At 40.3% G+C, this 25,180-nt stretch overlaps 1 protein-coding gene across 1 annotated transcript in view; it reads right to left on the reverse strand.

The window, feature by feature from the left end:
• Positions 1-11,853, reverse strand: part of LOC138362866 (uncharacterized) — a 23,942-nt gene extending 12,089 nt beyond the window's left edge. Inside the window, exons 1-2 of the mRNA XM_069321442.1 lie at positions 11,661-11,853; positions 3,804-3,939 (exon numbers count right to left, since the gene is read on the reverse strand). Of these exons, the coding sequence (XP_069177543.1) occupies positions 3,804-3,939; positions 11,661-11,853 (329 nt within the window). The remainder of the gene's footprint in view (positions 1-3,803; positions 3,940-11,660) is intronic.
• Between the last annotated feature and the right edge of the window lie 13,327 nt (positions 11,854-25,180).

Here is a 25,180-nt window from a genome sequence, read left to right on the forward strand (position 1 = left end):
AATGCCCCAATGCAGGTGCATGGTTTGGAAACCTCCACTCCATGCCCCTGCATTGGGAACCACACCATGTGGGAACCGCATGGTGTGGGTCTGTATTAATCCTCCAGAAAAGTGGATGGAACGGTCATTACCTCTCTAGATCGCCACATTGAGGTGCTAAAAATGAAGCACGATGCTCTAAGATCTCTTGTTGTATCGATGAGCCTATAACTGAGATCCTTGCAAAATCTCCTTTCACTCTCTCCCCATGGACCTAGAGTCTCGGATCCTATTGGAAAATAGTTATGTCGTTGATGAAATTTCCTGTTGTTTGATTGATTTGTATTTGACTTGACAGAAAGAGAATGTGATACATGTGGCGACCAAGTTGGATATACAAGATCACATAACAATTGTCTGCCAACTCACCATGGGTGCAGTTTGATTCCATCCGGTTTACCAGAAAAGTCAGCAGAATTTACGGTTCATTAGATTACAAGGCTCTATCTTTGCTAGACACTGGGCCAGAACAGAACTCGCTCTTGTCTGTAGCAGGTTGTATGTACTTTATCCCTTGCAATGAGTGTGCATGTGTTTATATCGGCCAGACTAGTAAATCTCATTCCTCACGTTTAAAACAACATTCATATGCTGTTCGTGCAGCCCAGCACTCCAGTGCATTGTATTTACACTCCAGGTTATGTGATCATTCTTTCGACTTCAGAGAGGCGAAAGGTATTGGTAGAAGTAAGGGTTTCGTTGAATGAAGTGTGATTGAGTCAGCTCTTATCAAACAGAGTAACTTAATGTAAGCTTTGACATGTACATATTAGTTCCCCACATAAGCTTTAATATAGCATGTCAATACAATATAGCATCCATTTAACATGTGATTATTTATTTATTTTTGAATCTGTCTATTTCCCCCGGTGGCACTTATATATATTTTCCAGTGTGTTTGTTTTATAGAGTTATCCTTATTTGGCCCTTCCTTCCGCATTCTTCGTCCCCTTTTATCCGTAAGTTTCATCCTCTATCTTGATGGTCAGGTGACTTGCTCTGGCGAATACTTGGTCTGCCTACCACGTTTTCGTCTTCATTCGTTTTTGCTCTGATGAAGGCGAATTTAACTGAAAACGCGATTTGCATCCTCTATTTTTCACTTGTGGGTTTCCTCGATGTTGCATGCATGCATTATATATATATATATATATATATATATATATATATATATATATATATATATATATATATATATATATATATATATATATATATATATATATGTCGTACCTAGTAGCCAGAACGCACTTCTCAGCCTACTATGCAAGGCCCAATTTGCCTAATAAGGCAAGTTTTCATGAATTAATATATTTTCTCTAATTTTTTTCTTATGAAATAATTAAGCTACCCATTTCATTATGTATAAGGTCAATTTTTTGTTATTGGAGTTAAAATTAACGTAGGTATATGACCGAACCTAACCAACCCTTCCTAACCTAACCTAACCTATCTCTATAGGTTAGGTTAGGTTAGGTAGCCGAAAAGGTTAGGTTAGGTTAGGTTAGGTAGGTTAGGTAGTCGAAAAACAATTAATTCATGAAAACTTGGCTTATTAGGCAAATTGGGCCTTGCATAGTAGGCCTAGAAGTGCATTCTGGCTACTAGGTACGACATATATATATATATATATATATATATATATATATATATATATATATATATATATATATATATATATAACCTAACCTAAATATATATATATGTTGTACCTAGTAGCCAGAATGTCGTACTCGGCCTACTATGCAAGATCCGGTTTGCCTAATATGCCAAGTTTTCCTAAATTTATATATTTTACAATCTTTTTTTCTTATAAAATGATAAAGCTATTCATTTCATTAAAAGCTATTCATTTCATTAAGTATGAGTTATTTTTTTTTAATTTGAGTTAAAACTAACGCAGATATATGACCAAACCTAACCTATCTTAACCTAACCTTAACTAACACAATTAAGTCAATAATGTATGTTCTTAATATAATATAATAAAAATAATTCAAATAAACTAATTGGAAACAATTTATTGAAAATAAAGAAAATCACTCGGCCTATTAGGCAAATCGGGCCTTGCATAGTAGGCTGAGAAGTGTGTTCTGGCTACTAGGTACGACATATATGTATATATATATATATATATATATGTCGTACCTAATAGCCAGAACGCACTTCTCAGCCTACTATTCAAGGCCCGATTTGCCTAATAAGCCAAGTTTTCATGAATTAATGTTTTTTCGTCTACCTAACCTACCTAACCTAACCTAACCTAGCTTTTTTTGGCTACCTAACCTAACCTTACCTATAAATATAGGTTAGGTTAGGTTAGGTAGGGTTGGTTAGGTTCGGTCATATATCTACGTTAATTTTAACTCCAATAAAAAAAAATTGACCTCATACATAGAGAAAAGGGTTGCTTTATCATTTCATAAGAAAAAAATTATAGTAAATATATTAATTCAGGAAAACTTGGCTTATTAGGCAAATCGGGCCTTGAATAGTAGGCTGAGAAGTGAGTTCTGGCTACTAGGTACGACATATATATATATATATATATATATATATATATATATATATATATATATATATATATATATATATATATATATATATACATATTATTAAATATGACCGAAAAAGTAAGATTAATAATTTTAACACGAATTTTCTCAATCTTTCGTACATTTCTTTTCACTGTTGGAGGTAATTCAAAAATCAATTCTCCAAAATTCATTTTTATTTCTAGTCTGACGCGACACTTGAGCGCGTTTCGTAAAACTTATTACATTTTCAAAGACTTTACACATACACAACTGAATAGAACTTACATATCTCCGATTTGTTTATATCTACATTTGAGTGAGGTGGATGGGGTGAGGTGGTATTTTAATAGGGTATTAATTTCATCAACACAAGACAGAACACGAAACAATGGGTATTGAAATGGAAGTGATTGTAGAAAGCCTATTGGTCCATATTTCTTGATGCTTCTATATTGGAGCGGAGTCTTGAGGTATATATATATATATATATATATATATATATATATATATATATATATATATATATATATATATATATATATATATATATATATATATATATATATATATATATATATATATATATATATATATATATATATATATATATATATATATGTGTGTGTGTGTATTAATTATCGCATTTCATTTGAATAATTATTTGTTTTTAAATATATATATATTTTTGTTACATATTTTAAATTACAATTATAACTAAATAGAAGCTTCCATCATTTCTATATTATGTTTTAGACAACATAATAATAAATGCAGTACATAAATCCTTCTTAAATATAGATGCAGTAGTAGTTCACCTAATGTGAATATATTAGGGAGTACGCTTACAGATTTTTATTTATAATGTGTTCCGACCTGATCGTCGCAACCACAAGTATAATCACTCTGAGTTTCCTATATGATCTGAATGTACGTCTTTAATTACCATTGTCTCCCCCTGGTCGATCGCGTCACACCTTTCCTTGTTTTCAAAATATTATCATTTTCTACTTCCGCTGACGCTACGCTCTCGCTATATACAAAAGGTCACTGGCCATTCCAGACAAATTTTCTACTTCCATAAGACAAAAATCAAGGGTAGCGTCACTCAGAGCAGCCAATGGGCGGGGAAGAGCCCGCGTCGCTGTGAGAGGTAATCTGCAGGGGTGTCAGTCTTGTTGAATACCATCTGTCTGTGTCCCGTTGCGTCGCGTCAGCGTCTATTCTCACTAATGCCATGGACTCGCCGCCAGTGCCTTGTATGTGTCTAGGCCAGCAGGCAAGACTCTAAGGCACGATGGGCGGCCGTTGTTTACACACACTCTTGGTGTTTTATAGAGTAAAAATGCTACTTCCAATTCTAATACTGCAAATAATAATAAAATAATAATAGCAATAATATTAATAGTTATAAAAATAAATAATATTAATAATATTATTACTGTCTGTCTTCAATCCATCCATCCATCCATCTGTCTATCTATCTATCTATCTATCTATCTATCTATCTATCTATCTATCTATCTATCTATCTATCTATCTATCTATCTATCTATCTATCTATCTATCTATCTATCTATCTATCTATCCATCCATCTATCCATCTCATTGTCCATCTATCAATCTTCCATTATATCTAACTATCATTCCATCCATCTGTTTATCCATTTATCCCTCCATTATCTAATCATCTATTTAGACATTTATCCCTCCATCATCTATTCATCTATTTATCCATTTATCCCTCCATCCATCTATTCATCTATTTTACATCCACTCATCCAGTCATCTATTTGTCAATCCATCCATCGATTCACCTATATATCCATTTATCCATCCACTCATCCATCTGTCTATTCAACCATCTATCTATTCATTTATTCATCCATCAATCCAACTATTTATCTATCTACCCCACTATCTATCCATTTATCTATCAATCTATTATTCAATTTACTCATCCTTATATAAATACATCATTGATGTACCCATTCATCCATCCACCCAGCTGTCCCTTCATCTATCAATCCACCTACTCATCTGCCTATACATCAACCCATACGTCAATCCATCCATCTATTCATCCATCTATGTACCCATCTATGTATCCATCTATCTATCCATCAATGTATGTATCCATCTATACATCCATGTATGTATCCATTTATGTATCCATCTATACATCCATGTATGTATCCATTTATGTATCCATCTATCCATCCATGTATGTATCCATTTATGTATCCATCTATCCATCGACCTATGTATCTATCTCTCCCTCCCCTTAACATCTTAAGGAGACTTAAGAAGACTTTGACAAGGCCGATTACAGTTATCCTAACTACCTCCAAATCACTCGCCGTGGTGGAAGACGAGAGCTGTAGGGAGACTGCAGTTCACATGAGAGACAAGACAACGAAGGGGCGCCGGTAGACGAAGTAGCTAAATGTATTTCCGTTGTGGGTGATTCCTTGGTGAGTTTTTTTGGCTAGAGCTTTTAGTGTCATTGGGGGGAACAGGTTAAGGATTTTCTCTCCGGGAGCAGGAAATGAGGATATTGTAAACAACTTGATTAATATTATAGCTGGAAATGGGAACATTGTGATTGTGATTTCTGTGTGTATGTTAATTAGATTGGCTGGATATAAATAGGAGCTGTCTCAAATGGGCCAATTGGCCTTCTGCAGTTACCTTCATTTATTCATTCAATATATATATATATATATATATATATATATATATATATATATATATATATATATATATATATATATATATATATATATATATATATATATATATATATATATATATATATATATATATATATATATATATATATATATATATATATATATATATATATATATATATATATATATATATTATTAAATATGACCGAAAAAGTAAGATTAATAATTCTAACACGAATTTTTTCAATCTTTCGTACATTTCTTTTCACTGTTGGTGGTAATTCAAAAATCAATTCTCCAAAATTCATTTTTATTTCTAGTCTGACGCGACACTTGAGCGCGTTCCGTAAAACTTATTACATTTTCAAAGACTTTAGTTTAAACATACACAACTGAATAGAACTTACACATCTCCGATTTGTATATATCTACATTTGAGTGAGGTGGATGGGGTGAGGTGGTATTTAATAAGGTATCAATTTCATCAACACAAGACAGAACACGAAACAATGGGTATTGAATAGAAGTGATTGTAGAAAGCCTATTGGTCCATATTTCTCGATGCTTCTATATTGGAGCGGAGTCTTGAGGTGGGTAGAATATAGTTGTGCATTAATTAGCTGTTGATTGCTGGTGTTGACTTCTTGATGTGTAGTGCCTCGCAAATGTCAAGTCGCCTGCTATCGCTGTATCTATCGATGATTTCTGTGTTGTTTACTAGGATTTCTCTGGCGATGGTTTGGTTGTGGGAAGAGATTATATGTTCCTTAATGGAGCCCTGTTGCTTATGCATCGTTTAACGCCTAGAAAGAGATGTTGTTGTCTTGCCTATATACTGTTTTTTTGGAGCTTACAGTCCCCAAGAGGGCATTTGAAGGCACAGACGAAGTTGGTCTCTTTTAAAGCGTTCTGTTTTGTGTCTGGAGAGTTTCTCATGAGTAGGCTGGCCGTTTTTCCTGTTTTATAGTAAATCGTCAGTTGTATCCTCTGATTTTTGTCTATAGGGATAACGTTTCTATTAGCAATATCTTTCAGGACCCTTTCCTCCGTTTTATGAGCTGTGGAAAAGAAGTTCTTGTAAAATAGTCTAATAGGGGGTATAGGTGTTGTGTTGGTTGTCTCTTCAGAGGTTGCATGGCGTTTCACTTTCCTTCTTATGATGTCTTCGACGAAACCATTGGAGAAGCCGTTGTTGACTAGGACCTGCCTTACCCTACAGAGTTCTTCGTCGACTTGCTTCCATTCTGAGCTATGGCTGAGAGCACGGTCGACATATGCGTTAACAACACTCCTCTTGTACCTATCTGGGCAGTCGCTTTTGGCATTTAGGCACATTCCTATGTTCGTTTCCTTAGTGTAGACTGCAGTGTGGAAACCTCCGCTCTTTTCCATGACTGTTACATCTAGAAAGGGCAGCTTCCCATCCTTTTCCATCTCGTAAGTGAAACGCAGCACGGAACTCCGCTCAAATGCCTCCTTCAGCTTCTGCAGATGTCTGACATCAGGTACCTGTGTAAAAATGTCGTCAACATACCTGCAGTATATGGCCGGTTTCAAGTTCATGTCGACTAAGACTTTTTGCTCGATGGTACCCATGTAGAAGTTTGCAAACAGGACACCTAGGGGAGAACCCATGGCGACCCCATCTACTTGCGTATACATGTGCCCATCCGGGCTCAAGAAGGGTGCCTCTTTAGTACAAGCTTGGAGTAGTTTCCTTAGGATATTTTCTGGTATGTCAAGAGGAGTACAGGCTGGATCACGATACACTCTGTCGGCTATCATCCCGATTGTCTCGTCCACTTGTACGTTGGTGAACAGCGATTCTACGTCCAACGAGGCTCTTATTCCTGTGGCCCTTGTGCCCCGCAGTAAGTCAACAAATTCCTTTGGCGACTTCAGGCTGAAGGCGCAAGGGACATAAGGAGTCAGCAGGCCGTTGAGTCGCTTCGCTAGTCTGTACGTGGGTGTGGGTATCTGGCTAATGATTGGCCGAAGTGGGTTTCCAAGCTTGTGTGTCTTGACATTTCCATACGCATATCCAGGTTTATATTCCCCAATAATCTTTGGCAGGTGGAGTCCTGATTTCTTGGCGTTCACAGTTTCGATTAGTTTGTTGAACTTTGCTTTCAATTCGGCTGTAGTGTCCTTCGTTACCCTTTGGAATTTAGTTTGGTCAGAGAGTATGAGGTTCATTTTCGCCAGATATTCGTCTTTTTTAAGAATGACGTATATTGGCGACTTGTCACCTCTCCTGACAACTATCTCCTTGTTCTCACGAAGGCTTTTGGCTGCCGCTTTGAGCTCGGGGGACAGTATGGTGCTTCTGTAATTGCCTCGATTCTTTCCTCCTTCCGTAATAAGTTCTGCTTGTAAGGTATCATTGGTAGTGACCTTCTTTTGTGTCTCGAGGTCGAATATGTCGTCCAACAGAATTTCCAACTCCACTTTCCGGGCCATCTCACTCGGTCTGGACATAACGTGACAGTTTATGCCCAGATTTAGGAGAGTGACTTGGTCCTCAGTGAGGTTAATTCCTGCAAGGTTCAGGAAGCCATCTCTTGGTCGTGGAATTGCCATAGGTAACGTAAATATAACGTTGTTAGTTTCTTGATAATCCTTGTTTCAGTGCTGAGGTGATGTCGGTCTGTGAGGATGTCGAGGTGTTGTTCAATGCGGGTACGGATACTTTCAACGATGTTACTATTTCTTCACTGGTTTGTAGCATGAAGTAGTTGCGTTTTGTTGTCTTTGATTTCATTTTCTGCCTTGTATATCTGATCACGAATCAGATCCTGGCGATATTTTATCGTGAAGGCTTGATTCCTTGCTGCTGGGTCGTGCGTTTTAATATTAGTATATTTTGGTAGCAGTCTTTCCTGTAGACATATATTATTAAATATGACCGAAAAAGTAAGATTAATAATTCTAACACGAATTTTCTCAATCTTTCGTACATTTCTTTTCACTGTTGGTGGTAATTCAAAAATCAATTCTCCAAAATTCATTTTTATTTTTAGTCTGACGCGACACTTGAGCACGTTTCGTAAAACTTATTACATTTTCAAAGACTTTAGTTTAAACATACACAACTGAATAGAACTTACACATCTCCAATTTGTTTATATCTACATTTGAGTGAGGTGGATGGGGTGAGGTGGTATTTAATAAGGTATTAATTTCATCAACACAAGACAGAACACGAAACAATGGGTATTGAATAGAAGTGATTGTAGAAAGCCTATTGGTCCATATTTCTTGATGCTTCTATATTGGAGCGGAGTCTCTAGGTGGGTAGAATATAGTTGTGCATTAATTGGCTGTTGATTGCTGGTGTTGACTTCTTGATGTGTAGTGCCTCGCAAACGTCAAGTCGCCTGCTATCGCTGTATCTATCGATGATTTCTGTGTTGTTTACTAGGATTTCTCTGGCGATGGTTTGGTTGTGGGAAGAGATTATATGTTCCTTAATGAAGCCCTGTTGCTTATGCATCGTTAAACGCCTAGAAAGAGATGTTGTTGTCTTGCCTATATACTGTTTTTTTTGGAGCTTACAGTCCCCAGTAGGGCATTTGAAGGCATAGACGACGTTGGTCTCTTTTAAAGCGTTCTGTTTTGTGTCTGGAGAGTTTCTCATGAGTAGGCTGGCCGTTTTTCTGGTTTTATAGTAAATCGTCAGTTGTAGCAGTATAAATAAGTATATATAAATATATATACTTATATACTTATATTTAAGTATATATATATATATATATATATATATATATATATATATATATATATATATATATATATATATATATATATATATATATATATATATATATATATATATATATGTCGTACCTAGTAGCCAGAACTCACTTCTCAGCCAACTATTCAAGGCCCGATTTGCCTAATAAGCCAAATTTTCCTAAATTAATATATTTACTATAATTTTTTTCTTATGAAATGATAAAGCAACCCTTTTCTCTATGTATGAGGTCAATTTTTTTTTATTGAAGTTAAAATTAACGTAGATATATGACCGAACCTAACCAACCCTACCTAACCTAACCTAACCTATATTTATAGGTAAGGTTAGGTTAGGTAGCCAAAAAAGCTAGGTTAGGTTAGGTTAGGTAGGTTAGGTAGACGAAAAAACATTAATTCATGAAAACTTGGCTTATTAGGCAAATCGGGCCTTGAATAGTAGGCTGAGAAGTGCGTTCTGGCTATTAGGTACGACATATATATATATATATATATATATATATATATATATATATATATATATATATATATATATATATATATATATATATATATATATATATATACATATGTCGTACCTAGTAGCCAGAACTCACTTCTCAGCCTACTATGCAAGGCCCGATTTGCCTAATAAGCTAAGTTTTCATGAATTAATTGTTTTTCGACTATCTAACCTACCTAACCTAACCTAACCTAACTTTTTCGGCTACCTAACCCAACCTAACCTATAAAGATAGGTTAGGTTAGGTTAGGTAGGGTTGGTTAGGTTCGGTCATATATCTACGTTAATTTTAACTCAAATAAAAAAAATTGACCTCATACATAATGAAATGGGTAGCTTTATCATTTCATAAGAAAAAAATTAGAGAAAATATATTATTTCAGGAAAACTTGGCTTATTAGGCAAATCGGGCCTTGAATAGTAGGCCGAGAAGTGCGTTCTGGCTACTAGGTACGACATATATATATATATATATATATATGGTCTGTCATGGCACCCCATTTCGTGTCGCATTCCGTGTAGTGGGGGTCCTGTATCCCCGCTACATCACTCAGGGTGTCAGGTAGAATTTCCTTAACCAGGTCATCTGATGCTGAGGAGGAAGACAGGAAGGCTGGGACAGCCATTTGGGTGGCGGTGCGGACACCCAAGCCACCAAGCCTGACAGGAAGAGTGGCTTGTTTCCACTCTTGTTTCCACAGAGACCCAAGGGCTTCCAGTTTTTTGTTTCAGCGTCTCAGTGTGGCGATCCAGAGGGGAAATGCTTGCTGCGTCCTCGGTTCCTGTCCAGAAGCGGAGGAGCTTCAAGAGATCCATAACCTTTAGGCATTTGTCTTGTATGTTTTGTAACCTTTAAATACACAATAAAGGAAAAAAAAAGGAAGGGGGTGGTAGGAGAAAAGCACACAGAAACTGTATTGGAGGGGACCTACATTCCCTCCAATGCGTTATGTGGTTTCCTCCGAGGCTATGGGTCCCCCTTCTTCCAGCCAGAGGTGGTACTCAACTTTGAAAAAAAAAAAAAAATATATACACACATATAAAAGTTTGTGAGGGTACCACCTCTGGTGCCAATGTGGGGACCCATAGCCTCGGAGAAGAAAATAAAAAGTATTCAGAGGAGACCTTGTGGTTTCTCACTGAACACTAATATTATCTTCTCCTACCACCCCCATTCTTTTGTATGTACACATATATATTTACTTTATTTGAACTTTGTTACAAAAAAGGAGTTACATATGGGTTACAAAGATGGTTGTCATAGGTTGTCGAGTTCCTCCAGCTCCTCAGATGGCGGGCAGGAACCCTGGATGCAGTGCGCATTTCCCCTCTGTATCGCCACACTGAGGCGCTGGAAAAGAAAGCTTGCAGCTCTCGGGTCCCTTGTTGTTTCAATGAGCCTAGAACCCAGTTCCTTCAAAAAACTGGTAGCACTTTTACCCCAGGCGCCGAGCGTCTCAGAAGCAATGGGGACAAAATTGTAGTGGTGATCCAGTTCTCTATACTTACGGGATTTGGCTGCTTCCCTGTGGGTGGCAGCGCCACCTGGTTGTGCAACACTGAGGTTAATGTAGGTGTTAGCCAGGGTTGATACGCACGTGTAGTCCCATACCAACTGCTTGCCATTCTTCCAGGGGTTCACTGTGATACCATCCGGGCGACCAATAAGAGCATCAGAGTTACGGGGCGTTAGGTAACGGGGCTCTCTTTCAGCTGGGCATCCAGCTGTGGTGAGGCTCCTCTTGATGATGTCGTTAATATATATATATATATATATATATATATATATATATATATATATATATATATATATATATATATATATATATATATATATATATATATATATATATATATATATATGTATATATATATATATATATATATATATATATATATATATACAGCAACCTTTCCCTGTCTCCCAGTCCTCCCCACCATTTCCCCCTCCCCCATCCCCTCGTCCTCCATCCCGTCTTCATTGTGGATTTCAGCCTCGAAGGGCTGGCTGTAACAGTTATAGAGCTGGTGGATTAATGTAGACCTCTAGGTTTTCCGTTTTTTCTTTGGCTGAGACATTAGCTGAACCATGCCGTCATTGGAGTTTGGTAATGTTGCTTCCGTGAGGAGGTCTTGTACCGAATAAGTGTCGTATTTGTGCTGCAGCGATCGAGCTCCTAAGATTTGTTCGTCTGAGAAGTGAATCTGTAACATCTGTAGTTGGTGATTTCGTCTTTTGTATTGCAGCCTGAGGTTGGCTCGGGTGTCTTGGATTAGTCTTAGAAACTATTTCAGAAGCGTTAGAGGTGCTGTCAGTATTTGCAGGCAGCATGTCTGCTAGGGCGTCTGCTGAGATGGTGAAGGTAGGAGTGTTGGGAGCTGGAGAGGGAAATACCTCTGTTTTGAGCTGCCCGGGTCTTTGGTGGTTGTGGAGTCTGTGTAGAGATTAATTTTGTGGTTGTCCTGGTGGTAGTCTCCGGCATGGTAGTGGAAGCAGTGAGACTTGCAACCAGGGAGATGAAGGGGGTCAATCCGTTGGCTAAGTAGAGCACAATGAGTTCCTTGACGAATTGTTGATCGTCTGCTTCGCCAAGTCTCTCCCCCCTAGTCGAACAATACCAGGGGTAATGCCTGCACGTGATGCAAGGGACAATGAGGGGTGCAGGTTGGTCCTTAGGTCCCTAGTGTGGAGGCCAGATGATCTGTTGGGAGGAGCCACTGGTAGGAATGGTATGGTCGAATTCTGCTTGTGGCTTATAGAAGGGAGGCTCGGGAACTTGTGAGGTTCAAGGATGCGGCGACTTGCCTCTCGGTGATCGGCGGCGTGGTGGTCTCTTTTTAATCTTCTTCAGTTCCTTCTTCCGTTTTATGTTCCATTTTCCGTTTTGTTGAAGTATGAGATGCCGGTGTGCTGTTCTCCACAGTTCGTGCATTTCTTGGTGGTGACGGTACAATCCTTGTAGTTGTGAATAACGGAGTGTGAGTTGTACTTAGTCGTTTGTTTTAGGCACTTGTTGGAGAAGTATTCATAGCTGATGCACTTGCAGAACTGCCCCACGTTGTTGACCTTCTCCATGGCGATCTGGTTTGGGGAGGAGGTGATTCCAAAGCACTTGAACTCGTTTTTCACTGCTTCCTGGGCCTGTTCTGCTGTTTCGAAGGTCATCTTCATCAAGGGTCGAGTGGCGTCGTTAGTCTTGATGAGTACAGCTGTCGTCGCTTTCAGAGTAGGCTTTTCTTCGTTCACTTGCTATGGTGTCGGGTACCTCACCCATTAACCAGCGCTTCAGCCTGTTCACAAATATCGTTTTCCCGGTAGTGATTTGTCTGGGAGGAATTGGCGAGAGGTTCGCCTCCAGCAGTGGGACCCGGTGTTCCGGGTCCAAAATCTTCTGTAGGTAGTTTTTTGTTGCCACGATTACCGTGGCCTTGTTACCATGCATATGTACGTCAACTGGTCCTAGTAATATTGTCTTTTCAATAGATGATGCAATTTCGAGTTCAGAGCGCTTGTAGATTTCTAGGAGTCGCACTATCACTTTGGATGTTATGTTCTTTGGCAATGGCTCGGATTGTTAGGAGAAACCGGAGTGTATAAAGGTTTGCCAGCAGCTGTGTGGGATCACAGCTTGCCAGCGACTGCTGCGAAGAAGGAAACGATTGATTGATTGATGAAGATTAAGCCACCCAAAAGGTGGCACAGGTATGAATAGCCGGTGGCCCATTGGATCCCTTTTCAGTATCGTTAGCTGATACTGGAGATTTGTGGAGGTGCGACTGCACCCTACAGAGAGGTCGTGACCTCTGAAGAAGGAAATAGTAGAAGAAGTAGGGAGAGACTCCCTACTTCTCCCTGAAGAAGTAGGGAGTCTTTATTCCAGCCAGGGCAGGTCACCAGACCACTAAGATAAGGGATGAAATCTAGGGATGAATGGGGACGAAAACACGAAGGGGCAAATAAGGATAAATGTACAAAACAAAAACACTGGATAATATATTAAATGCCGCCAGATGGAATTAAATAAATAAACACATTAAATGGATGCTATATTGTATTGCTGTGCTATATTTAAGCTTATATGGGGACAGAATTTGTTCTAGCTCTAGAATTTGTACATTCTAGAGCTTATATTAATGCTGTTATTACATTGTCTAATCAGAGCAGATTCGATCACATTTCGTTCAACGAAACCCTTACTTTTAACAATACATTTCGCCCTTCTGAAATCGATAGTATGATCAGAAACTGGTATGTAAAATACAATGCACTGGACTGCTAAACTGTACGAATAGCATATGAATGTTGTTTTTAAACGTGAGGAAAGAGATTTACCAGCCTAGCCGATGTAAACACATGCACACTAATTGCAAGGGATGGAGTACACACAACCTGATACAGACAAGAGCGAGTTCTCAGTTAATTAACATGGACTTAACTGTATTATTATTTTTGAACACTGGGTTTATATTAAGGTTTTTCATGGCTAGAGCAAGATTTATTAGTCCATCAAATTATAGTAATACCAACGAGTTTTTTTTTTAGTTTTGATTTAGATTTGGGAGCTTGTTTGTAGAACCTCCCTTTTGCTGTACCAAACGTAAGATCGAAGACCAATTTTGGGTATTTTAACTTCTTCCCAGTTTCAATTTTTATTGTTATTTCTTCCCCCCAAAAAATTCCAGGCTGCAGACTTTCAGGGCTCTGAGAAACATTCCAGAGAACACTGCCCACTTAACCTGAACATGATGATTTGAGTAAAAATGAACATATGAGTGTACATTGGTAGGTTTCCTATGCACATTGAATTTGAAACTCGTACCGATTCTATGAATCATGATGTCTAAAAAAAAAAGGCAGAACACCACTCTTCATTCTGAATTGTGAATTTAATTGACGGAACCAGCGAATTAATCTGAATGAGAAAATCTGTTTGGTCATGGTTAAACGTTCACAGGCATGAAACATCGTCAACGTAAATATACCACACAGAATTCGAGAATAAAATCCTGGGCAAGATATTCGTTCCAAAACACTTCATGTATAAATTGGCCAAAATCTGGGAGAGGGGCTTACCCATTGTCGGAAAACTCGACACCATTTACTAATATTAAATACAATATGCAGATAATATTGCTGATTTTGTATCCACAAATTAACCCATAGAAAATGTAGCTTGTTGTGGAATTTTCCATCAATAGAAAACGGAATATCATTGCCACATAGTGCAATAAATTCACCAGCTATTCTGTTGGGAATTATTCTTAAATACAGTAGTCTTTGGACTTTTAATATTATAAAAGCATCAAATTTGAATTAACTTAATTATCAGTATCAAAATAGAGTAAATGTGACCCTTCTATCACTTATTCACATCTGGACAAGGAGAGCCAGGAGCGTCAGTGGCGAGGGAGGTCAGCCAGTGTTAAGACCAAGTCGCTGTGGAGTGAGTTCCGCTCATATAATTCTCTTGGACGAAGTGTTATGGAGATCAAATTAGTGCTTCTTCCATCATCAACACGCAGTCAACATAAACAAGGGAAGTGTCTTACCGAAACCCGTTTATCTAAACATTTCTGGCCAGTTAATGTTAGGTAGATATAGGGCGAACGGGTTAGCAGGAGAAACAGCGTCTAAATACAGGTAATTAATCCTTGGTCCTTATCTAATAATCAGTGTTTCATGTGATATAGCTGTCATATATAGGAGTACGGCTTTACAGTTAGTGCTCTTTGACAGGAACATAGAAGAGGAAACAAGAATTGATCTTGTTACATCAATTACTTGGGTGGTGGATACTAACCTCACAAGATTTTGGTTAGTACTTTATAACTGTCGTTTATTCTGTTTGTATTTTACATACATTTTTTGTAAATTTGTAGTCATTATATAAATATTTGTTATAGTGTTTAGTATCTATGTGTTAGGTATCAAGTTTCACTTCTGATCACTTCACGTAAGTTTAATAGAATGGTTTGTTTTAGTAGTTATAAATTTCATCTTTCAGTTTAATGGATTTTAAATTAGTTTTAATATATGTGACAGTTAATAAGTTTTATTTGTATTGATCACTTTAAGTGCGCTTAAGTGTTTTGTTTTTTAAGCATTTTCCTTTCTTTGATAGGCAATTATATTCAGTATGAGTTCTTTGTTTACCAGCTTTTTGATTGTGATTTCTGTTTTTTCTTTTAGATCTGATGATGAATACGAGAAGTATTCGAAACGTTATGTTTTTTAAAGTAAAGATTCTGATACAAGATGTTCAGTATATCCCTGGTTTTCCTATTCATCTTAAATATATATATATATATATATATATATATATATATATATATATATATATATATATATATAATATCATACACACTAATGATTTGAGTGATAAACCAGTGTCACTGGAAGTACCTTTAGGTTAGCTCCACAATTATCACCCTAGGATGGTATTGACACTAATTAATCACTCAAAATGTGCAATGATTATAAGTAAATTACTATATGTACACAACTCAACTCGAGCTTGTAACAATTACACCCAAAATAGGGTCTGTACCATTCATTAAAGATGGTAGGTTGTACAATGTAGTACAACTAGACTATGATAATAAGGGGACTAGGATGAACAATAAATAGTTCAACTAGTCAATGGTAATAAGGGACTAGGTTATCAATAAACATTAGTCTATTTATATCCAACTCTGTTGTGGGTTAGCAATTAGTAAATATTGTATTGAGAACATTAGTACAAGATATATATTAAATAATCCTTTATTTAAGAGAAATAATAAACACAATTGTTAATGATGATAGCCTCTTAATTAGCCTCTAGAAACTTCTAATATTATCTAGAAGTATTAAATCTTATTAATAACCTTGCGAATTTAACACCACAAAATTCGTGGATAATTTCGTACGGAATTAACACCACAAAATTCGTGGATAATCTTGCGAGGGGTGCAGCCACCAATTTGACTGGCTTGAAACTAAGCGCTGTCACTTCACGGAATAACACTCCACCAAATTGGTGGTTGACACCCATGAAACCGCTGAGTGAGGTTGAGCTGAGGGGCTCGTGTAGTTAGCTCGGGCCGGTCTTTGACTGGCAATGTATTGTTATTGTATAAATCGCACTAGTACCAGTGTATTTAATTAATCCACTGGGTAACTCTGGTTCATTCCATACAGAGATGAACAAATATTCTGTCATCTGGCTCGAAGATGACCATATAATGTGGCAGATTCAAACCGATTCTGTACTATCTTGGTTCAAAGGACCATATAATGTGGGGGTTCAAAGGACCATATAATGTGGGGTTCAAAGGACCATATAATGTGGGGTTCAAAGGACCATATAATGTGGGGTTCAAAGGACCATATAATGTGGAGTTCAAAGGACCATATAATGTGGGGTTCAAAGGACCATATAATGTGGAGTTCAAAGGACCATATAATGTGGGGTTCAAAGGACCATATAATGTGGAGTTCAAAGGACCATATAATGTGGGGTTCAAAGGACCATATAATGTGGGGTTCAAAGGACCATATAATGTGGGGTTCAAAGGACCATATAATGTGGGGTTCAAAGGACCATATAATGTGGGGTTCAAAGGACCATATAATGTGGGGTTCAAAGGACCATATAATGTGGGGTTCAAAGGACCATATAATGTGGGGTTCAAAGGACCATATAATGTGGGGTTCAAAGGACCATATAATGTGGGAACCGACCTGTGAGATTCATATTTAATTTATATGAATTTTTATAGAATTTATATTTACGTTAATTCATATATTTCGATAGCAATTTGTATGATGTTTAGCAGACTGTATTTCTGCAATATTCTCACAAATCAATCCTTACACATTAGGGGGGGGGGGTTATATTAAATTTAAATATATGCAGTCAATCAAACTACTCCCTTATCCACTGGAGCACCTTCCCTTTTACTCCTGCCTGTTGCTCCAACTTTTTTAACAGCCTTTTATGGGGTACTGTGTCAAAGGCTTTTTGGCAATCCAGGAAAATGCAGTCGGCCCACCCTTCACTTTCCTGCCTTTTGTGTGTCTGAGTGTGTGTGTGTGTTTGTAAATCACGAAAGTTAACCGTGATGAAAAATGTGTGTGCGTGTGTTTGTGTGTACTCACCTAATTGTGCTTGAGGGGGTTGAGCTCTGGTTCTTTGGTCACGCCTCTCAACTTTAAAACAACTAATGTACAGGTTCCTGAGCCTACTGGGCTCCATCATATCTACACTTGAAGCTGTGTATGGAGTCAGACTCCACCACATCACTTCCTAATGCATTCCATTTGTGTACTACTCTGACACTGAAACAATACTTACTAACGTCTCTATGGCTCATTTGGGCACACAATTTCCACCTGTGTCCCTTAGTCTGTGTGCCCCTTGTGGTAAATAGCCTGTCTTTATCTACCCTATTAATTCCTTTGAGAATCTTATATGTGGTGATCATGTCCCCTCTAACTCTTCTCTCTCCCAGTGATGTGAAGCTTAATAATTCCCGAAGTCTTTCCTCGTAGCTCATACCCCTCATTTCGGATACTAGTCTGGTGGCAAACCTCTCAACCTTGTGTGTGTGTGTGTACTCACCTATTTGTACTCACCAATTTGTGCTTGCGGGGGTTGAGCTTTGTCTCTTTGGTCCCGCCTCTCAACTGTCAATCAACTGGTGTACAGATTTCTGAGCCTACTGGGCTCTGTAATATCAACATTTGAAACTGTGTATGGAGTCAGCCTCCACCACATCACTGCCTAATGCAATCCATCTGTTAATTACTCTGACACTAAAAAAGTTCTTTATAACGTCCCTGTGGCACTGTACTCACCTAATTGTTATCACCTAATTGTGCTTGTGGGGGTTGAACATTGTCTCTTTGGTCGCGCTTCTCAACTGTCAAATCAACTATTGTACAAATTCATGAGCCTACTGAGCTCTATCATATCTACATTTGAAACTGTGTATGGAGTCAGCCTCCACCACATCACTTCCTAGAGCATTCCGTTTATTAACTACTCTGACACTGAAAACAAGTCTTTTTAACGTCTTTGTGGCTCATCTGGGTACTAAGTTTCCACCTGTGCCCCCTTGTTCGTGTCCCACCCGTGCTGAAGAGTTTGTCTTTGTCCACCCTGTCAATTACCCTAACAATTTTGTAAGTGGTTATCATGTCTCCCCTTACTCTTCTGATTTCCAATGACGTGAGGTTCAGCTCCTTTAGCCTTTCCTTGTAGCTCATTCCTCTCTGTTCCGGGACGAGCCTGGTGGCATACCGCTAAATCTTCTTTAACTTTGTCCTGTGTTTAACTAGGTATGGACTCCAGGCTGGCGCTGCATATTCCAAGACTGGTCTTACATAAGTGGTATGCAGGGTCCTGAACGATTCCTTACACAAGTTTCTAAAGGCAGTTCTTATGTTGGCCAGTCTAGCATATGCCGCTGATGATATCCTTTTGATGTGGGCCTCTGGTGTCAGGTTCGGTATGATATCAACCCCCAGATCTTTGTCTCTATTTGACTCTTGCAGGATTGTACCTCGCAGATGTCACTTTGTGTTCAGCCTCCTGCTCCCTTCGCCTAAATTCATTTCTTTACACTTTCCTGAGTTGAACTTTAGCAGCCATTTTCTGGACCATTCCTTCAGTTTATCCAGGTCATCCTGTAGTCTCTGTCTATCTTCATCCGTCTTGATTCTTCTCATAATTTTTGCATCATCAGCAAACATTGAGAAGAGTGAGTCTATACCCTCCGGTAGATCATTTACATATATCAGAAATAGGATGGGTCCAAGTACTGAGCTCTGTGGGACTCCGCTGGTGACATCTCGCCACTCTGATGTCTTCCCCCTCACCGTTATCCGCTGTTTCCTGTTGCTTAAGTACTCCCTTATCCACTGCAACACCTTCCCTTTTACTCCTGCCTGTTACTCCGATTTTTAAACAGCCTTTTATGAGAATACTGTGTCAAAGGCTTTCTGGCAGTCCAGGAAAATGCAGTCGGCCCACCCTTCCCTTTCCTGCCTAATTTTTGTGGCCCAGTCATAGAATTCTAGTAAACCTGTGAGGCACGATTTACCATCTCTGAACCCATGTTGGTGGTGCATTGCAAAGTTACTTCCCTCCAGATGTTCTACAAGCCTTTTTCTCACGATCTTCTCCATCACCTTGCATGGTATACAAGTTAGGAAAACTGGCCTGTAGTTCAGTGCCTCTTGCCTGTCACCCTTCTTGTACATTGGGACTACGTTAGCTGCCTTCCAACTTTCTGGTAGGTCTCCTGTTTCCAATGACCTGTTATACACCATAGAGAGAGTGGCACACTTAGTCCTTCTGCACTTTCCTCTAGTATCCATGGTGAGATTCTGTCAGGCCCAACGGCCTTTGTCACACCCAGCTCCAGCAGACACCTTTCGACCTCATCACTGGTGAGATCAAATTCCTCCAAGATTGCTTGATTTGCCTCCTCCTCATTTAGTGCAGGGGCTTCTCCTTGTTCTATTGTGATGGCCTCCTGGAATCTCTTGTTGAGTTCTTCACACACCTCCTTGTCATTCTCTATGTATCTGTTCTCCCCCTTTTTCAATTTCATCACTTGCTCCTTCACTGCTGTTTTCCTCATGATGTGGCTGTGGAGCAGCTTTGGTTGGGTCCTGGCTTTACTCGCGATGTCATTTTCAAACTGTCTCTCTGCTTCCCTCCTCACTCTGAGGAACTCATTTCTGGTCCTCTAGTATCTCTCCCTGCTCTCCGGTGTTCTGTTATTTCTGTAGTCTCTCCATGTTCTTTTACTCAGTAGCTTCGCTACCTTGCATTTCTGGTTGAACCATGGATTTTTCTGTGGTTTTTCGTTTCACTTTTTTGGGACTGGGATAAACCTGTCTGCAGCTTCCTGGCATTTCTGAGTGATAAAATCCATCATGTTCTGAACAGTCTTTTCTCTAATTTCTGTTTCCCATGGTATTCCACTTAGGAAGTGCCTCATCTCGTCATATTTTCCTCTTAGGTACTTTTATCTTTTCCCTCTCCGATCCCATCTCTGGATAGGTTATCCCTACCTCCACCAAGTACTCAAAAGTCAGTACACTGTGGTCACTCATTCCTATGGGGGCTTCGACTTTGACTTCCCTTATTTCTGACTTATTCAGGGTGATTATCAAGTCGAGTCTAGCTGGTTCATCATTGCCTCTCACTCCTGTGGGTTCCCTGACACGCTGGCTCAGAAAGTTCCTTGTTGCTACTTCCAAGAGTTTAGCTCCCCACGTATCTGCACCACCATGTGGGTCCCCATTCTCCCAGTCTATCTTTCCATGGTTGAAATCGCCCATGATTAAGAGTCTTGAGCCATTCCTGCAGGCAACTGATGCTGCTCTCTCTCTACTATATTATTGGTGTCCATATTATTCTTAACAAACTCTTGTCTAGGTCTTCTGTCATTTAGGGGAGGGTTGTAAATAACTGCCACTATTATCTTAGGTCCACCCATTGTTATAGTTCCTGTTATGTAATCTCTGAACCCGTCAAAGCCTGGAATTTCCATCTCATCAAAACTTCAGTCCTTCCTTATCAGCAGGGCCACTTCTCCACCTCCTCTCCCTTCCCTCTCTTTCCTTACTATAAAGTAGTCCTTTGGAAACACAGCATCTGTTATGACTCCTGACAATTTTGTTTCCGTGAGTCCTATTACATCTGGGTTTTCTTCTTGTGCCCTTTCTGCCAGTTCACTTGCTTTATTGGCAATCCCATCAATGTTTGAGTACATAACCTTGAAGCTCACTTTCTTATATCCATTTTCACCCTCATTCCCCACAAGTGTAGGAAGTTGTTCCATGGTCATTGCTACTTGGGTAGGCTCATCTTCCTGTGGGGTTGTTGCCAGGGGTTCAGGGGGAGGTGGAGTGGGGGGATGGAAGGCTTTGGTCTTGCTCAGATCTGCTTAGGTCAGGAAGAAGTCCTGGGGGTGAGGGGGCAGGGAGTGCTTGAGGTTGGGGGACTGGGGTTACTTGGGGAGAGGGCACACCCTCCTTTGATGTAGTTGACAGGGGTTTGAGGGGAGGTGGAGTGGGGGATGGAGGGCTTAGGTCTTGTCTGGACCTGCCTGGGACAGGACGACCAGGCGCTGGGAAAGCAGGGGATACTCGGGGTAAGGTGAGGGGGAGGATTTGGGTTTCATGACGGGCATTGTGCAGGGGCAAGGAAGGGTTTGTGCTGGGGGATAGGGGGAGCCCCTTTTGGGTGGTGGGCTGGGGTGTTGCAATCCCCCCTGGGGTTCCTGGGTTGCTGGATTGGGGTTCCCCAGTCCCCTCTGGGATTGCTGGGTTGGAGGCTGAGGTTCCCTGGCTCCCTTCCCTCTTCTTGCGCCTTTTCCTTGCATCTGCTGCCGTTACTATCTCGTCTCTGGTCATGTCTCTCTGAACATATACCTTTTTGTAGTTCTTTACATATCTCAGTTTGCTCTTCTTTACTAGGATGTCCTCTTTGATGTCCTCGCTCTTGAATACTACCTTGATCAATCTCTTTTTGTCTCTGTTGTACTGGCCAATCCGGAAAAACTGTTCCATGTCTCGTTCAGCCCCTTCCATTCCTATCTCCTTTAATATCCCTGCCACTGCAGCTTTGTCTTTAGACCTCGGTTCCTCCCTTGTGGAGCCCTCTTGTTCCTTCACACCTACCACTACTACAGCTCTTTTCCTTTCCATTAGCTGGCTTGTGCATATAGGTGCCTCCTGTGAGGTTACTGCTTTCATTACAACTTCCTTGACTGTGGATATTGCTCCTGGGCTCTTCAGCATTTCAGCAAAGGTTGGGCCATTTGTAGGGGTCCCTGCCATTGCTACATCTCCTGGTACCTGGGGGTTGGTCCCCTGGGCCAGAGTCTGATGAGGGCCTGTTTTTAGGCTTTTTATCTCCGCTTGTGCTGCACTTAGTTCTATCTGCAGCTCACATATAGTTTCCCTCAGGTCCTTCAATTCCCCACTGACTTCCTTCCATGCCTTAGCAATCATCTCCATGAATGGCTCGTCCAGTCCCTCTCCTCCAGCTTTCATTCTGTTGTCTTACCATCCCGCTTGACCTGTGTGTGTGTGTGTGTGTGTGTGTGTGTGTGTGTGTGTGTGTGTGTGTGTGTGTGTGTGTGTGTGTGTGCGTGTGTGTGTGTGTGTGTGTCTGTCTGTGTGTGTGTGTGTGTATGTGTTTATAGTGGGGGTGGCACGGTGGGGGGTGGGGTTAACTGGTGGAGGGATGGAGGGAGAGGGAGATAGGGAGTGAAAGGGAGAGGGGGGAGAGAAGGGGAGTGAAAGGGAGTGAGGGAGAGCGAGGGAGAGAGGAAGAGAGGGAAATAGGCAGAGCAGGGGAGAGAGGAAGGAGGACAATCAGGTGGATGAGGGATGGAAGGTCAGTCCAAGGGGTGAGGGGTGAGGTTGGCGGTAGGCTGGTTTGCGCGTGTGTGTGTGTGTGTGTGTGTGTGTGTGTGTGTGTTTACATTGGCTTGTTATGGTGAGGAGGGGGGGGGGCTAGTCAGTGGCGGTGTAATGTAACATACAGGTGTCAGAAACTAGTACCAAGCTGAGGCTCTTGAGCTACTTTTTCGTGTTTTAACTTAAGTTCAAAGCTAATTACTATATAAAAAACACTGTACACCTTATATGACTGACTTTGAGAGGCACTCACCTCCGAGTAAGCATCCCACAGCACAATTAGGAGAATTATGAAGTGGTGTCCGCCTTAATTGTTGACGTCCCCACCAGAGGTCTTCCCACGTAGTGGTCCAAGTTCTTCCCTTCCCTTCCCGCTCAGCCCGCCACTGTCTTGCCACAATGCCGTTCTTTTTCAATTTTTTTGTTCTTATCCAACGTTATAATAATTCACTATGTTGCGTTATCACTGCGTTGCTGTACCCTTCATATGCCCAAAAACCGAGAATATTTAAATAATTCGCGGATCTCCGTCATACACTTGTGCCTTCCCTGGCCGTCCCTACACCCTGTGTGTGTGTGTGTGTGTGTGTGTGTGTGTGTGTGTGTGTGTGTGTGTGTGTGTGTGTGTGTGTGTGTGTGTGTGTGTGTGTGTGTATGTGTGTGTGTGTGTACTCACCTAGTTGTGTTTGCGGGGGTTGAGCTTTGGCTCTTTGGTCCCGCCTCTCAACCGTCAATCAACAGGTGTACAGATTCCTGAGCCTATTGGGCTCTATCATATCTACACTTGAAACTGTGTATGGAGTCAGCCTCCACCACATCACTTCCTAATGCATTCCATTTTCAACCACTCTGACACTAAAAAAGTTCTTTCTAATATCTCTGTGACTCATTTGGGCACTCAGTTTCCATCTGTGTCCCCTTGTGCGTGTTCCCCTTGTGTTAAATAGACTGTCTTTATCTACCCTATCAATTCCCTTCAGAATCTTGAATGTGGTGATCATGTCCCCCCTAACTCTTCTGTCTTCCAGCGAAGTGAGGTTTAATTCCCGCAGTCTCTCCTCGTAGCTCATACCTCTCAGCTCGGGTACTAGTCTGGTGGCAAACCTTTGAACCTTTTCCAGTTTAGTCTTATCCTTGACTAGATATGGACTCCATGCTGGGGCTGCATACTCCAGGATTGGCCTGACATATGTGGTATACAAGGTTCTGAATGATTCTTTACACAAGTTTCTGAATGCCGTTCGTATGTTGGCCAGCCTGGCATATGCCGCTGATGTTATCCACTTGATATGTGCTGCAGGAGACAGGTCTGGCGTGATATCAACCCCCAAGTCTTTTTCCTTCTCTGACTCCTGAAGAATTTCCTCTCCCAGATGATACCTTGTATCTGGCCTCCTGCTCCCTACACCTATCTTCATTACATTACATTTGGTTGGGTTAAACTCTAACAACCATTTGTTTGACCATTCCTTCAGCTTGTCTAGGTCTTCTTGAAGCCTCAAACAGTCCTCTTCTGTTTTAATTCTTCTCATAATTTTGGCATCGTCCGCAAACATTGAGAGAAATGAATCGATACCCTCCGGGAGATCATTTACATATATCAGAAACAAGATAGGACCGAGTACAGAGCCCTGTGGGACTCCACTGGTGACTTCACGCCAATCGGAGGTCTCACCCCTCACCGTAACTCTGTGCTTCCTATTGCTTAGATACTCCCTTATTAACTGGAGCACCTTACCAGCTACACCTGCCTGTCTCTCCAACTTATGTACCAGCCTCTTATGCGGTACTGTGTCAAAGGCTTTCCGACAATCTAAGAAAATGCAGTCCGCCCAGCCCTCTCTTTCTTGCTTAATCTTTGTCACCTGATCGTAGAATTCTATCAAGCCTGTAAGGCAAGATTTACCCTCCCTGAACCCATGTTGGCGATTTGTCACGAAGTCCCTTCTCTCCAGATGTGTTACCAGGTTTTTTCTCACGATCTTCTCCATCACCTTGCATGGTATACAAGTCAAGGACACTGGCCTGTAGTTCAGTGCCTCTTGCCTGTCGCCCTTTTTGTATATTGGGACCACATTCGCCGTCTTCCACATTTCTGGTAGGTCTCCCGTCTCCAGTGACTTACTATACACTATGGAGAGTGGCACGCAAAGTGCCTCTGCACACTCTTTCAGTACCCATGGTGAGATCACATCTGGACCAACAGCCTTTCTAACATCCAGATCCAGCAGGTGTC

The sequence above is a fragment of the Procambarus clarkii genome, chromosome 9 (assembly GCF_040958095.1).
Source record: "Procambarus clarkii isolate CNS0578487 chromosome 9, FALCON_Pclarkii_2.0, whole genome shotgun sequence".
Taxonomy (NCBI): domain Eukaryota; kingdom Metazoa; phylum Arthropoda; class Malacostraca; order Decapoda; family Cambaridae; genus Procambarus; species Procambarus clarkii.